Below are 16856 nucleotides of genomic sequence, written 5' to 3'. Positions count from 1 at the left end.
AGGGTATGGCAGCTGTCACTTTACCAACCACTCAGTTCACATGCTTTCAGTGTTCATAAAGAGTGAACCTATTGGAGACCGCTCCTCTCCTCTGCTAAGCATCTCCGTTTCCTTGATCTGATTCTCCTTCCCCAGGGGCTTCAGTCTCTTCTTACTCCAGTCCCTCTTCAGAGGTCTGCTGTTGGAACTACACTGAATCTCTCACCAGGATCTGTTTTGGATACTGTGTAAACATGCGTGGTGGTGGTGGTGGTGGGGTTATGGATTGTCATCATCCTGTTTTCTAAACACTGACTGTAGATCACGCAGCCTGAAGTGGCACCAGGTTTAGAGTAAGAAAAATAACCACAACTTGCGGAGCACTAGCACATGAACCAGAAATGACATTAACTATATTAATTCACTTAGTCTGCACAACAGCTCCAGGGGCTGGAAATTATTACCTTCACTCTTCTGATAAGGAAATGGATACTTGGAGATGTTTTAAGTAGAAGTTCAACCCAGCTAAAACAGGGTGGAGCTGAGATTCCATCTCCAGTCCATCGTCTCTGTAGCCACGGTCTCACACATTTCCTCCCACAAACATTAAGGTATATTCAACTCAAATATTAGGTCTTCCTATGTTCTCATGTGATTTTAATAAGCTAGATATCTCCCATCCTATCCCTTCGCAGCTGAGTTTTTGAATGGATTTTATGTTGCTTACCCATTCAATTTGATCACATCAAACACAGTCCAGCATAGTCTCTCTCTGATTTGCCCTCAAGTCTTTAGCAAAAGTAATGTAATAAATCACCGTCCAGGGGATATAGAACAAAATCAAGTGCAGGGTCCTTTCTAGGCCATTAGATATATTTCTTTCAAGGTAGAATTTTATCAAGTAATTGTTTCTTACTGACAATGGTGCACCGAATTGAAGAACTGAATTGACTTGCAAATCCCATTTCTTTATGTTGTTGACATCTGTTTCTTGAAGTATCACCTAGTTTTAATGGTAAGCATCTACAGTTGAGGTTTATTTCTTTCTAGAAGACATATTTTATTTTTTTCTTTTAGAATTTCATACATGCATACACTGTATTTTGAACTCCCACTCTCCTTTTAATTCCTCTTACATTCCCTTCCAGGTTCATCTCCTCCTCCTCCTCTTCCTCCTCCTCCTCCTCCTCCTCCTCATAATACACTGAGCCTTCCTCCTCCTCCTTTTTCTTCATAACATACTGAGTCATCTTCTTTTCTTCTTCTTCTTCATGATACTCTGTCTTCCTCCTCCTCCTCCTCCTCTTCTTCCTTCTTCTCTCCTCCTTTTTCTCCTTCTTCTTTATAATACACTGAATCTTATTAGTGCTGCCCATAAATGCATGGGTCTGGGGCCATCCACTGGAGCTTGGTCAACCTACCAGGAGCCATATCCCTAAATCCCTAAAGAAATCTGACTCTCCCTCCATTAGTAACCATCAACTGTCAATAGCCCCCCCCCCATAGTTAAGGCCTATTCTAAAAGAGATTAACCTATACACAGTTATGGAGTAAAGTCTAAAATATGCATAAAAATTAAAAATAAAAGTATATTGAAGGGTTGGAGAGATGGTTCAGGGCTTTCTGGGCAAGTATGTGGATCTCAGTTCCATCCTCAGCACCCACATTAACATGGGATATAGTAGCATACATCTGTAACTCCAGCACTAGTGGGCTGATACAGGCAGATGGGGGGATGGGAGGATTAGGGACATGGGAATCACTGGCTAGCCAGTCTAGCCAATCAGTGAGCTACAGGTTCAGTGAGAGACCTTGCTGTAGAGATGGCTCAATGGTTAAGAGCACTGGCTGCAGAGGACCCAGGTTCGGTTCCCAGCACACACATGGTGGCAAATAACCATCCATAACTGCAGTTCCAAGGGGATCAGACACTCTCTTCTGGCCTCCACAGGCATTTCATGCATGGGTACACTTTTATAGATGTAGGAAAAGCATTGAAATACATAAAATAAAAATAATCAAAAGATAAAAATTAAATATAAGCTGGAAAGTGACAGAAGTCACCCAGTGTTGACTTTTGGCTTTCACACACATGTAGATTAGTGCACCTACATACATATGCATCACACACACACACACGAGAGAGAGAGAGAGAGAGAGAGAGAGAGAGAGAGAGAGAGAAATAGGTTGAGCATCCCTAAACTGAAAATTTGAATTCCAAAGTATTCCCAATTCAAAACTCTCTGAGTGGCACCATATTGCCACAAATGGAAAAATCTCACTCCTGACCTCAAGTAACAACAGGTCACAGTCAGAATGCAGGTGCATCACCAACACCGCAAAATCACCATCAGTCTATGTGCATAAGGTAAACATGAAACAGAGGTGAATTTCATATTTAGACTTGGGTTCCCTCCCCACTACATCTCATTGTGTATGTGAAAATATTTCCAAATCTTAAAAACTTGAACTCTGAAACACTTCTAGTCCCTGATATTTGGATAAGAGATACTCAATCTGTGCAGATCCTGTGGGGTTTACAGTATTTTAAAAGAAAAAAAACCCTCCACCTTTGCTTTCAGAAGACATGTATGCTGACAAAGAATAGAGAGAGTGAAAGGTGAGCAGGTTCCTGACAGCCTCCATGGGTCCCACACACATAACATCAATTTCTTCTCTACTATTATACAGGGACGGGCTTGTAGGGAGCCCTTGGTGCTCATGTGTAAACCTGTGACTTGTCCAGCTTCCTTCATTTCCTGTCTGTCTCTCTAACATCTGCTGGAGCAAGGCATTGTGGTTCCTTCTGCCTTGGCACCATTAACACTGAGAAAAGCCTAGACATGGCCATTCCAGAGCTCGTTCTCTTCTTCCTTCTCTCCACTCCAGAGCTCACTCTCTTCTTTGCTCTCTCCACTTGAGAGCTCACTCTCCTCTTCTCTTTCTCCACCTATCTCTTTTTCTCTGTCTTTCACTAAAGCCCCCAGGCTCCATCCTTCCAGGTTCTAGTCAATCCATCTCTCAGACTGTGCGTCTTACTTAATATTAATCCATTCATCAACCTCATCTCTTAGTCCCTCAGAGCGGTGACTCGTGACTGTGGAGAGAAGACCCTTGGCCTCAAATACAAACAGAAGAGAGCTAGATGAGCCAACTACCCTGGCCTGGTAGTCTCCAGCTCCACTAGGACTCTGCAGCATGACCCTGCAGAGCTAGCAGGGCATGATGGGTAATGGGATGCAAAGTGATGCAGCTACCTACTGGCCTCCCCAGGGCTTCTGGATTCTCCTTTCTGCCAGAGCCATGCAAGTGGTTTTGAAATTGTGGGGAAGAGGGTGGAGAGGAGGGGTGGAGACTTCCTCTGGGTCAACCACAACTAACTCTTTTACTCTGTCCAGCAAAACCCAGACAGCGCAATTATCTGGTTAATCTGGCCCTTCACTGAGAGACAGGTTCCCAAAAGTCAAGGCCAGTTTAGACTAAACAGTGGCTTCTGTCCTAAGTCTTTTCTCAAGTGTTGGGAAGATGCGTGTGAAGATCATGGTGGGGGTTGCTTATACGACCCACCCATCGATTCAGATGGGCCAAAGATAAGTCATTCAGACTTGAAGTAGGATTTGAGAAGCTCTATCTTCCAGGAACCAATGCCCAAATGACATGCTAATTGGTTTCCTGACTAATTTACCTTCTGGTTTCCATGGAAAAGCATGGCTAGAAATCAGGATGGCTATATTAGCCAACATTTTCTAGCATGACTAAAGCCCTCATAGACTGCTGAAGTGTCCCCAGAGTCCTCAAGTGACTTTCAGTGGCACCCCTGGATGCCCCTGCATATAGATTTGGTATTTTCCACTTGGGCCAAAGGCAACATTAAGATAAAAGGGGGAAATGAAAGCACGCCTCAGGGTTACTACAAAGAAGATGAGGCAGGACCAGCTCAGTTGGCAACTGAGCATTTACCAGATGGTTTATGGAAAACCCAGATTTTTGAGAAAAGATGAAGGAGCAATGATTTATCACCCTTGAAACCAACAGGCAGCCTGGAATCTGTGGAATCTACCAATTATTCATTCTGCAAATATTTCTTTCAGTTCTAGTTTGTGCCAGGCCCTGTGTTACTTAACAGAGTGAAATCCAAATAGTTATGGCCCCTGTCTTCAGGCACATCCCACCCTAAATATGTAGGTGATGGCTAGGAAGGAAGGGGTGAGGTGCTGTGGAAAAGAATCACCAAGTTACCTGGTTTAGACAGGGCTCAGGTGTACCTTTGAGGAAGAGGCTGTAAAGCTTATACTTCAAGGGATCCAATCTGCTCTATTAGAAAGATCACTTTTAAAAAAGTGCTCTATGCAAGTACGAGGATCTAAGTTTGGATCCCCAGAGCCCATGTAAAGCTGGGCGTGGTCCCTGACCATCTGTATCTCCCCCTGACCCCTGCTACTGTGGCAAGATGAGAAATGGAGACAGGAGCATCTCCAGAGGCTCCAAACCAGCTAGCCTGGCACACACGGCACGAAAAGAGAGACTGTGTCTCAAACAAGGTAGAAGTTAAGGTTGTCCTCTACCCACTCCGCACATGCCATAGCATGTATGTGACCACAGCCCCCATGAACATGCACACATGCACACACACATCACACACACACACACACACACACACACACACACTAAATCAAAACAAAAAAAGACGACTCTAGTTTTGACATGAAGAATAAATTAAGGGTGATTTTTAAAAATGGAGTTGTGAGGCTGCTAAGAGTTTGGATGAAAGTTGGTAGTGATCCAACCAAGGTAGTTCCTTAGCAACTGGGGAGACTAGAGAACCATGGGATAGGGAGTCAAAAGGACCTGACAGTGGGTAGTTACAGTGGCAGAGGGAGTCTGCCAGGTTTCCAGCTAAGGGAGGAGTCTTAAAAGGTGGCACTCTTCACTGAAAGGGGCACTAGGGAGGGGAAGGGAAAGACAATGAGCCTTGTGCTGGAGTCATGCGATAGGACTAGCATCCCACCCTGTACTGATTAACTTCCTTTGCCCTCGGTGCCTCCATCCCACATGGTCCCCATGCCACCAACCTCTGCATGTTGAAAGTCTAGTCACTCTTTAATCCAACTCAAATAACACTCCCTCCTCAAAGCTATTCCTGTTTGGGGACTGGACCACTGCTTCTTACCCTCCTTCCCCACATGAGCTAGCTCGCATAGTAGACGCTTGACAAATATTTGTAAAATGAATAAAAATAACCTGCTTTTTGCCATGGAAGGAAAACCAGTAGACGTTGGATTGACTTGAAAGCCACAGGATCATACTGAAATTCAAATGGTAGGTATTTTAATATGAAGCCAACGCCATCAATTCGATGCTCCGAAGTCTGCACTGTTCCTCTGACTCACAAAGCTCAAAAGAGTGCAGGGGGACAGGCCACTCCTGTTCCTGAGTTTTAAATTGTACTTCTTCCAATTAACTGTATTCAGACTTGCTGTTTTCTGAAAAATGATGAGAGAAGAAAGAAGGAGGGAGAAGAAGAGGAGGGGCAGGAGGAAGGGAGAGAGTGAAGGGAATGGAAAAGGAAGAGGAGAAACACTTTTGACGTTCCTGCTGTGCGCCAGCATGGTGCTAGGACTTTCATGCACTGAGGCATCCAATCCTCCAGCAGCCTAAGAATATAGGCTGATGCCGCTATTATCACAAGAACACAGATGAAGAGGGGAGCTGAAGTATTACTCAGCCAAGCCAGACATGAGAGGATGGTGTTGGGACTCAAGCCTGGAGTCTGACTCCAGAGCCCTTGATGTGCTCTCTTAAGGTTGGTTATGGTGCCCCCAGGAAGGAGGTTCTCACTTGGTGAATGGGGGAACTCCTGGTTTGAGGTCAGGAGAACTTCCAGCCCTGACTTCCTATGAAGTTTGACCAAATCCATATTTCTTTCCATATAAATGAAGGACCTGGATATTGGAAACAGTGGCAATAATGAGGCTGGGGTTCTCGACTCTAGTCTCTTGAAGTTTTAAATAATCTCATGCTAACCACAGTGAAACAAGAAAAGAAGAGCACAGAGAGATCAAGTCATCTGCTCAATAACTAAAAAGCAAGAGAATCAGGATTCATACACATTACACTTCCCATCATGCTCCATGGTCAATGTCAGACTCATAGTCAAAGATGCCATGGGGTGCCGATGGAGCACACAGACTCCCATCCAAGCAGCTCCACTTCTCTCTGGTCTGTAGCTTAGCACCCTTTGATACTTCTTGAAGAAAAGGCCTACAGCTAAAACCAAAAGGCTAAAAAACGAGTGGACTAGAAAATTCTGGAATTTAATGCAATTCCCGAGTATAATCCAAGATCTTTCTGGCAATCCAAGTTCATGCTTTTGGAAATGGTTCCAGGTCAGACGACAGCAAGTGAGGACAGTACTAGGGAATGGGTTCCCGCCTACCTGCTCCACTCGGATCTCAATCTCGCCATTCACCTTCTTCCCATGGAAATATTTTGACCTGCAAGGAGAGGAAGAGGTCTGCTAAGTGGGGAATCTTTTATCCTTTCTTCCCTCTCCCAAAAGTACAAACCAAGACGTATCCACCTGCCCCTTCTTTCCCTTGACTGCCCACCGTCTCAGTGTTTAGAGGCAGTGTGGTGGGGGGTGGGAGGGAGAAAGGATGCGAAGATAGGAGACTCAAGTTGTGGTTTGGCCAAGTTGTTGACCTTCCCACGCCCCAGTTTTAGCCTCTAAAAGGAAGCTGCACTCCCCATTTCTGGGGGTATTTTACAGACTCAAGGAGACAAAGAATACATAAATAACATAGTATTGATTCAGTATTATTTTACTCAGTTTTACACTGTGAACTACATCAAGGACTTATTGATTATCCATTCCCTCATTTATGCATTTGTTCCACAAAGCTGTCATCATGTGTCCTGCTGTCCGTCTGTCAACCATCCAGGCGCTAGTCTTCTCATTCTTGTACTAAACCTCCCAGACTGTCTGCTACATCCTTGACATCACTACCTACCACTGCTCAAGACAAAATAGCAAACAATATTACTGTGACCTCTCCCTCCCTTTCCCCACTGACTCTCCAATCTCATTACTTCTCATATCCCTCCACTTGTCGTCCATTGTCCTCCATATGCATCCTAATCCCAACTGTGGTTCTTCTCCCTCCTGATAGCGACTGTCTTTCCTATCGATGACAATTGCAATTAATTAGACTCAGTAACTGTGCTTGATGCCCACATCCCACTAAACAACTGAACTCCTCAAAGTCTGACCCATCTTTCTATCCTCAATACCCACTAGAGTGCTTAACACACAACAGGAGTTCAATTGAATTATCTGTTGAATGAGTAGAGTGAAGAGATCAGTAAGTTTTAGGGTTTAATCTAAGGTCTTTTTCATTTAATGTTGACAACTGCCAGCAAGAAGAAGTCATTTTTATTTCTATCCTGTCAATGTGGAAACTCAAAATCCAGAGACTAAACACTGCCTAAGAGATTTGTGTCAGGCCCTCTAACTCTGTATCTGTGCCTTCACTCAACCCTGAAAACGAGCAGTGAAAGTTGAGGTGCTTAGGAGGTTAGATGTCCTCCCACATACAAAGCAGAAGAACCAGGTTTGCATTTTCTCCTTTCACTGCTGTGCCTGTGTATTGAAACAAATATTTCAGTTACTTGCTGTGAGCCAGGCATGACGCTAAGCATTTCCATAAGCTTTCTCAGGGATGGAGACAGTTCCTTTCTTTTTCCCCAGGCTCATACTCGTAGATTAGCACATAAAACTGTTGCTCCAACTCTCCCACGAGTTAGGTGTGGCCACGTGACTGCATTCTTCTCAGTAATTTGTAAGCATGGCATTCAAGAACTTTCTCCTTAGTTTCTTCTTCTGTTCTTTTCCCTGGATAGGGATGTTGCCAACTATTTTCTCAATCTTCCATTTGTGAAGGAATCCTTTCTACAAACTCTCAGACTGCTTCATTCTGTCTCTCTCCACAGCCACCACGGATGTGCAGCCAATGCCAGTGAACCTCTTCTCTTCCCAAGACTTCCAGCATCCTTGATTGACAGTTCTGTGGCTAGTGCCACCTTTTCTTACAATACTGACAGGCAGAGATGTCATCGAGGCTGGACTTTTGTGAGGAATAGTTAGTGTGACTTGAAAGTGATACATTTCTTTGAGTGATGCTCTTCAATAAAATGTGTGTGCGGCCAGTCTCACACAATGGGGAGTTTTTTTTTTTTAAACATTCTATATATTATTTTTATTTTATGTGTATGAGTGTATTGCTTGCATGTGTGTAAGTGCACCCATGTCGTGCAATGCCCATGGAGGTCAGAAGACAGTGTCAGATCTCCGGGAACTGGAGTTACAGACAGTTGTTAATTGCCATCCAGGTGCTGAGACTTGAACCCAGGTCCTCTGCAAGAGCAGCCGGTGCTCTTAACCACTGAACCATCTCTCCAGCCCACAATGAGGAATTTTATCACAAATCCTCAACAAAGATAACCAGCTCATTCCAGATACCAGAACCAGCATGCCTCTAGTACTTGTGGGGCCTTGAGGAAAATGAATGGCCTATGAGTCTAATATTTAAATATCTTATTTGTTATTTTTATTTTTTATGTGTATGAATGCATTGTCTGTATGTGTGTAAGTGTACCCATGTTGTACAATGCCTGAGGAGGTCAGAAGAGGGCATCGGATCCCCTGGAACTCGAGTTACAGACAATTGTTAGCTGCCATGTGGATGCTGGGAACTGAACTTGGGTCTTCTGCAAGGGCAGTTAGTGCTCTTAACTGCTGAGCCATTGCTCCAGGCCCCATGTCTAATATTTAAAATTGATAAATATTCTATTTTCATCCTGTTGCTGTGATACAATATTCTGACCAAAAACAACTTAGGAAAGAAAGGCTAGTGATTGTCCATCATTCCAGGGAAGTCAAGGTAGGAACTCAAGCAGTTAGCTACATCACATCCACAGTCAAGGGCAGAGAGAGGATAAATGCATCTTTCCTTGCTTGCTCTCTTCGCTCGGCTCAATTTATCCACCCTTATACAGTTCAGGATCTTCTGCCTAGGGAATAGCGCTACCCACAAGGGGCTGCGTCTTCCCACATGGATTAACAATCAAGACAACCCCCCACAGACATGCCCACAGGCTAACCTGATACAGCAAATTCCTCAATTGAGGTTCTTAGGTGATTCTCCATTGAGGCAAGCTGACATTTGAAACTAACCATCACAATAAATAAAGTTAGCAAACAACTAAATAAAATGTCTGACTTCCTTCCTTATAAGGACCTAGAAGACTCAGAATTTAGATACAGAATTCTTGGAGTTCTTATCCAGCCTATGGCAGCAGGGAGACAGCCAACTCTTGGTCTTCTATCCTAATCTACTCTCCATATTTGACCTTCCCATAGACCCTGAGAGGTCATGGGGACCATTTCCCACATTCTCTAGATGGAGAAGTTGTGTTCAATGTGTCACAACCTTTCCTGGGCTCTCATACTTTCCAGTTTTCAGGATTCAGCCCAGAGCCCCAAGGTCCTTCCTAATGGGGACCCTGCGACCAGGTGGCCCACTTGATCCACCCACTGGTTTATGGCGCCCTTCATAGACACACTCACCCAAGTCCTCTGACTTTTCACACCTCTCTGCTTCTGATTTCTGTGCTTTCTGCTTAGGATGCTCACGCCTCTGTGCTGTCTGCCTCTTTCTCACCTTCCAGGGTCGTCATGGGTGACACCTACTCTGCTGTTCGCCTCAGCAGCGCCCCCATCTGGCTGGCCTGAGCTTCCTTCCTCAGCTCCTGGGCACAGTACACTCAGGGTCATCATACTGTCACTCTGCCTTGTAATATTACTTTACGGTCTGTCCCTTGCTCACAAACATCTAGTCTGTGCTCCTGGAAACCAGAGCTGTTTCAATGTTCCACTGCGTGTCCCAGTGGAACTGCAGGACCCGGCACAGTGTGACAAAGCACGGGACAGTACTTCCCACATGCTTGTGGACCAGGTAAATGAATGCTTTCTGTGTCCGTGCGGATCCCTTCCTTGAGAACCTTTATTGCCACCTACTGGCACAACATTGTAATAAATGTACAAATTACACCTTTCATGCTACGGGCCATTGTGTAGGTATCCAACCTGCACAGCTGGCAAACTTGGACTTGATTCCAACCTGGAATCCACAACACTTTGCATTTCATGCCACCCAAGCAGCTCTGGCCTCAAGGATGTCTCACCTTCCCTGGAGAAACACTTGTTTTGCCCATCTCTTGAATGTTTACCCCTGGGGCTGGCTGGCAGGCGGGCTCAGGCTGAGGTGAGGGTCAGGCGGTCTGTCCCGCTGCCTGGCTGGGAGTCAGAAGTCTGTCTCCTGATGGGCCACACAGACTGCTGCCTCCTTGCTGGGGGGCTCATTCAGGCTGGAGCTGCCTCAGAAGAGCTCTGTCTGGCAGAGGAAAGGGGAGGGATGGCCTGGAATTGTAGATGCTTTGGGGGAGGGGCCTGCTGCCTCCATAGTTGACTGGCTGTTTGACCGCAGGCAAAAACAAATGGATCCATAGTGCCCAGGGGCTTTGTTTCCCATCAGCAGCCTCCTCCTGGTGCCCTAGTATGTAATCCTCACAGGGGCTCCCTGAATACCTCTGTCAATGGGTCAATCAATCAAGCCTGTGTCCCTGGAAAGGAGGTGGGAACTCTGGGTTCCAGGAGTCTCCTATCTCTGTGGGTGGCCTCACATTTTTACTGTCACATTAGAGGCAGCAGGAAGGAGAATATTATAAAAATCAAGCCTGTGTCCCTGGAAAGGAGGTGGGAACTCTGGGTTCCAGGAGTTTCCTATCTCTGTGGGTGGCCTCACATTTTTACTGTCACTTTAGAGGCAGCAGGAAGGAGAATATTATAAGCTGGGGCTGCCCCGGGTGGGAAATCCCTGTTTAGGGAACCGGGATGTGGTGTGTGAGGGAGATTTGTGAGGAGTGGGTACCACATTCTCTGCTGCAGTCTGGGCAGGAGAGAACGAACACAACAGGATCCACCTGTGTCAAGCAAGTCTTCCCCACAGCTCCATCCTGCAGGTGGAGTCCATGAAGCTAGGCATGATCTCGTGCTTGAACTCAGAGCTCAAGGATTCTGCTGGCCTAACTAGCCAGCTTGCCCCAGGATCCTCTGCTTTCACCTCCCTGAGCACTGCCCACCCAGAATTATGTGCATACCGAAGATCTAAACTCTGGTCCTCATGCTTGTGTGACAAGTGCTTTACCCTCTGAGCTACATCCACAGCTCCAGGAAAGGCTTCTTTGAATGACTTAACAGTACACTGATGGACCATTGGCTCTGTGCAGAACCTTCAGGCTCTAAGGTATCAGGTATGAAGACTACAGAGAGCTTATCACCTCATGGAAGAGAGGGACACACAGATGGACAATAACCACCAGGGCTTCAGCACAAAGATCCTGCTCAGTGCAGAGAAGGTGCACTCTGTCCAGCCTGGGGATCAGGGGTATAGTCCTGATGAGGTGGTCCAGCTCAACTATCAGTTCATCCAATATTTGGTGCCTATTCTTCACCAGGGCCTAAGGTTTCAAAGATGAGCACACACACACACACACTGTGTCTGTGTGTATGTGTGTGTGTGTGTGTGTGTGTGTGTGTGTGTGAGACAAGCAAGAGCAAATGTGTTGGGCAAGCACTGGGCTACTACAGGGGGTGATGAATTTCCCTGAGGTATAATTTCCCTGAGATATATTTCCCTAAGAGTGAAGGGTAAATTAATAATAGATGCATAAAATAAGACTGGGGCTTAGGTGGGAGGGTTTCTAGTACCTGATGTATGTTATTGGGGGCCAGCCTCTGCCTCCTCCTCTGCAGAATGGGGATTTAAAAGACCTGCTCCAGGGCCGGGTGTGGTGGGGCACACCTTTAATCCCAGAACTCGGGAGGCAGAGGCAGGCGAACTCTGTGAGTTCAAAGCCAGCCTGGTCTACATAGTGAGTTCCAGGACAGCTGAGGCTACAGAGAGACGCTGTCTCAAAAAGACAAAAAAAAAAAAAAGACCTATTTCAAAGTTGTCAAGAGGATTACATGAGGACCCAATTGCAAAGGCCTCTGGGAAGCTGCAAAGAAATGTGCCAGCATCTGCGTTGTCCACTAATGTGCTACTGATGGAGGGTGGGGGTAGGGGAAGCATCACCTTGCCAGGAAACAAAGTGGGTGGGTCTGCTGGCCTTAGAAGAGACCCAGGTCCTGTTCAGCTCTGCTACTGATTTCTCATGCTGCTTCCATGAAACATCCACCACCATAGCCCTACTTTTCTCATTGGTGAAAATAAGGACGTTATTATGTCTGTTGTCTGTGACTGATGCTCCTGGCATGCAGCAGGTGTTTAATTAATGTTTATCTCTTCTGTCCTTCTGCATGAGAGGAGGAAGACTGACATAAGCTGGTTTGTCTCAGAGGAACATGCCCCGTCTAGCATGCCCTCTCTACTTGTTTAGAGCACCCCGTCCTCCCTAGCAAAGTTATCAGCCACCCACTCCTTCTCTCTGACTGCACAGGGCATGCAGAGGCCTCTCTCCTCTCCAAAAATCTCACTGTGCCACCTTTATTTCTACAGATGTCAAGAAGCCCACAACCTTCATAAAGTAAAACGGCAAGTCTTTTCTTCAGCAAACCTTTTTTCATGTGCATATGTGCATGGTGAATGTGTGTATGCATGTTTAAATGTGGGGTGCACATGTGTGTGCTGGTACATATGCATGCGTGTGTGTGGAGGACAGAGGTTGCTGATAGGAAGCTTTCTTGATCACTCTCCAGCTTATATAGGGTCTTTCATTTGAATGTAGAACTCACAAATTCAGCTAGTCTAGCTAGCCAGTTGCTCCAGAGGGTCGGGATTACAGGTGGGCCACCATTCCCAACCAGCACTTACATGGTGTTGGGGATCTGAACTCCAGTTTTTACATTTGCATGACAAGTGCTTTACCCACCCTCAGTCAACAACATCTACTCTGGGCCCCACCTGAAGACATACCCAAAGAAAAAGAAATTCACCGAAATGTGAGTCACACCAAGGTATAAGTGACTGATAGCTGATTATTCAGAAAAGGGGTTTCTGAGGATGTAAGGATGATAGAAGGACTGTGGGTTGTCTGATTTAGAAAGGGATATGGGACTTGTCATGGTGGAAAGGGCAGGGCACAGAAGGATAAGGCTGAGGACTTTAATATCTATCCACCTATCCATAGATCCATCCATCCATCTACCCATCCATTCATTTATCTACTTATTCATTAACCCACCCAATTCATCCATCCATCATGTATCCTCCCATCCATCTACCCACACAACCATTTATTCATCTCTTCATGAATCCATCCATCTATCCATCTTTTATCTTCTCTGTACTTGGTGCTAAGCATCATGTTGGCCCTTGAAAATACACTGAATGAAACATCCCCTCCAAACAAAACAGCCTTTACACTATATTAGAAGGCCCTTCCTGAAGAGGAAATAGAGCTAGTATTTAACCTGACTCCTTGCTCCTTTATCACAAGTACCTAACTGGTAGATCTTGTGAGTTCATAACCTTATTTTGATGGGGTGATTGTAAACAAATTGCACACATGTGCGTGAGCGTGTGTGTGTGTGTGTGTGTGTGTGTGTGTAGGGTGTGGTGCATGTGTGTGTGTGTAGGGTGTGGTGCATGTATGTGTGTGTGTGTGTGTAGGGTGTGGTGCATGTGTGTGTGTGTGTAGGGTGTGGTGCATGTATGTGCATGTGTGTGTAGGGTGTGGTGCATGTATGTGTGTGTGTAGGGTGTGGTGCATATATGTGCATGTGTATGTGTGTGTGTGTGTAGGGTGTAGTGCATGTATGTGTGTGTGTAGGGTGTGGTGCATGTATGTGCATGTGTGTGTAGGGTGTGGTGCATGTATGTGTGTGTGTGTGTAGGGTGTGGTGCAAATATGTGCATGTGTATGTGTGTGTGTGTGTAGGGTGTAGTGCATGTATGCACTTGTGTGCCATATGGAGGTGTGTAGACGTGGAAGACAGATAAGGATGCTGGGTGTCTTGCTCTAGTATGCTCCACCTTATTCCCTTGAGACGTGAACTTGGAGCTAAGCTGACAGCCAGTAAGCCCCAGTAATCTTCCCGTAGTGCTCCCCCAGCCCCCACAAACCCTGGGGTTACAGGCGTGCCCAGAATCATGTCCTCACGCTTGTGCAGCAAACACTCCTATCCACTGAACAATCTCCCCAGCTACCTTTTACTTTCAAAATATAAAATTCACATAAAAATCCTGGCTTCTTGAACATCAGAAACTTGACAAGATCTGTATTCCCACAGGGCAAAAGCTGGCAGAGAGGCCTGCAGCTGCCTTTAGAGGGGGCATCAGCTCTCACACCTGACACCCAAGGCCCACGGTCAAGTTCCTGCAGCTGGAGCCAAGTGGCAGATGCCATTTGCCATAGAGCTGCTGTTTCTCTGACCTCAGTGAGTGTTTCTTTCCACCTGTGCTTTTCCCTGCCCCCTGTCCCTGCACTTACTGATTGGTTTGTCTTCCACAATCAGCTGTGCGGGTAGCTAAGCCAGTTCTACACATGGCAATCAACTCCAGGAAGAGCTCTAGGCAGCCCAGGCTGGAGGGTCAGGAGGGTGGACAGGAAGTCCCGTCTCTTATCTTGTCATGGTAGAATCCTCCCTCCTGCCAGGGCACACGTTGAAAACAGGCTTCCACAGGCCCTGGGGAGAGAGACGTTCAGTAACGGGGCTGGCATCTACCCAGAGACTTTCTTCCCTGAGGGAAAGGCAGCAGCTCAGCTGGGTGCAGTCTAGAAGCTCCAGCTCTTGCTATTGCTCAAGCAGACCTTGGCCTCTGAGGGGCGCTCCAGAAAGAAGGTCACTCACTGGAGGGCCTGATTTAGAAAGCCATGGTGTGGAGGATGAGACAGGGCTCACAAGTGAAGCAGTGAATTCCTCAGGGACAAGGGAGGCATGGGGGTTAGACAGAGGTCAGCAGAGAACAGGAAAGCTTCCGGATGGAGTGTCTTTTAGGGCTTCCAGCCTGAGCTAGAGTTCTGAGCCTCATCTTTGTTACTCTTCAACTGACTGGCCAAACCAAGCTTGGACCCTTCCAAGTGATGGAGTTCTTACCGGTTTCTCGGGACACTCGCTTGATCTCTGCTAGTTACTTATATCGAGCTGTCCGTGGAGCTGGTGCTATTGAGTTGATCTATGCTTCTGTCGGGTGGTCTTAGCTCTACTGGATGGAAGCCATGTAAGAGTAGTCCTAACTTGGTAGCTTCTAAAAGTGGCTCTTCATCATTGGCAAAAAGCAGGGTCCTGGCTCCATTCTGGACATTAAGAGTACACTGTGCTAGGGAATGGCTCCTCTCTGTGTACCTGGATCCACTGCCCCCTAGGCCAGTGACGGCGCCTCCATTTGTATTTACCTATGCCCAGATGGAACCAAACCTCCCTCCATAGCCAAGTTTATTTTTTCACCCAATAATTTGATTTTTCAAGCAAAGAGGTACAAGGATGTGGGCAAACACTGATTTATACAGGTATTGTCCATGTACTGGGGTCACCACATCCCTTGAAGGGGTTCTCAAGAGCCAACTTTTCCAGAACTTCAGTCATAGTTCTTTTGTCTCTAAGAGCTTCTCCATGTGTTTCTAATAAAGGCCTATTTTACCTGTGTTGAAAAGTCTTCTTTTCTTTGGGAAGAATTTAACACTACACACCAAGGGTAGGGTGGGACTTGGCAATCTGAACATCATTGTAATGAGAATACTCATCTGGGGACCAGAATCTTCCCCCATTTACATGGTTGTATATATAAGGAAACAGAGGCCCAGAGAAGAAAGGGCCCTTTACCCCTGAGGTCCCACAGCTCAGAAAGGCAGCAAGAAGGCAATTTAGGAAGCAGCAGCATCTCTCAGCATTTTTCTCTATCTTCCCTTTCTGTTTAAAGACGTTTTCCCCAGATTTTCTAGCCCAGTTTCAAGGGTAAAGCTCTCACCCAAGACTCTACAGGGGCAGGGTGGGAGTAACAACCCTTCTCTGTTTCCCCTTCCTCCCCTGTCTCTCCTCACAGGAGCTGGGTAGGAAGTTGCAGGGATACCAGCCCTTGGATTGGACAGCATGAAGACCTCACGGAGAGGGGTCAGCACTTGAAAAATTCCTCAAGTCAAAGGGCTAGGGGTTTGGGTGCTGCACAAGGCCCTCACTGTGTGCGTACATTGTCTCCCTGATAAAAGGGGCCGGGCCTGGGAAAACTGGGCCGTCTCCAGGCAACAGAGCTGGCTGATGGGGAATGTCCAGGCCTCTCCCCTCCCCCAGACACCACAACAGGGAGGGAGGGAGGGAGGGAGGGACAGAGGTGCAGAGCCTGAGCCCAGAGAGAAAGGGATAAATCTAGCATAGAGCCCCCAACTCCAGGTGGGGTTAGGTAACATGCTTGGGTCAGTAAGTAAAACAAATGGGAGATGGTATCCTTTTCACTAGGCCCCCTTTCTCTATTTCCCCCAGAACCCCCCTACAGCTCTCCCCACATAAGCAGAGCCTGCAGGTGGAGGATGCAGTGGTGACAGGCCTACGGAGTTGTTCCCAGGGCCAGGTGTCTTCAGCAGAGAATTGTGAGCCTCTCCTTTAAGCCTCTGCACTTACCCCAGGACCAGCCCTCCTTACATCTCAGAGAGTGACTGCCAGTCTGCCAGGGCCTAGACACCCCTCCTCCAGGGTTTGGGCCCTCAAGCACTGCCAGCTGAACTGAGAAGTATGCCAAGAGGCTTCCTTTCCCTGCCTCCCAGGGCTATTATATTCACAAGCAATTAGTAACTGCAATTAATTGTTAATAACAGTTACCACC

The 16856-nt window shown here is 46.6% G+C and overlaps 1 protein-coding gene across 1 annotated transcript in view; it reads right to left on the bottom strand.

Annotated features, from left to right (window-relative positions):
• Positions 1 to 16856, bottom strand: part of LOC115066769 (synapsin-3-like) — a 174755-nt gene that overhangs the window by 99664 nt on the left and 58235 nt on the right. The window contains exon 3 of the mRNA XM_029568344.1: positions 6416 to 6473. Within this exon, the coding sequence (XP_029424204.1) occupies positions 6416 to 6473 (58 nt within the window). The remainder of the gene's footprint in view (positions 1 to 6415; positions 6474 to 16856) is intronic.

The sequence above is a fragment of the Nannospalax galili genome, unplaced genomic scaffold (assembly GCF_000622305.1).
Source record: "Nannospalax galili isolate Female #2095 unplaced genomic scaffold, S.galili_v1.0 scaffold39, whole genome shotgun sequence".
NCBI lineage: Eukaryota > Metazoa > Chordata > Mammalia > Rodentia > Spalacidae > Nannospalax > Nannospalax galili.
Note: the sequence above shows the minus strand (reverse complement) of the source record. Positions and strands in the feature narration are given on the sequence as shown.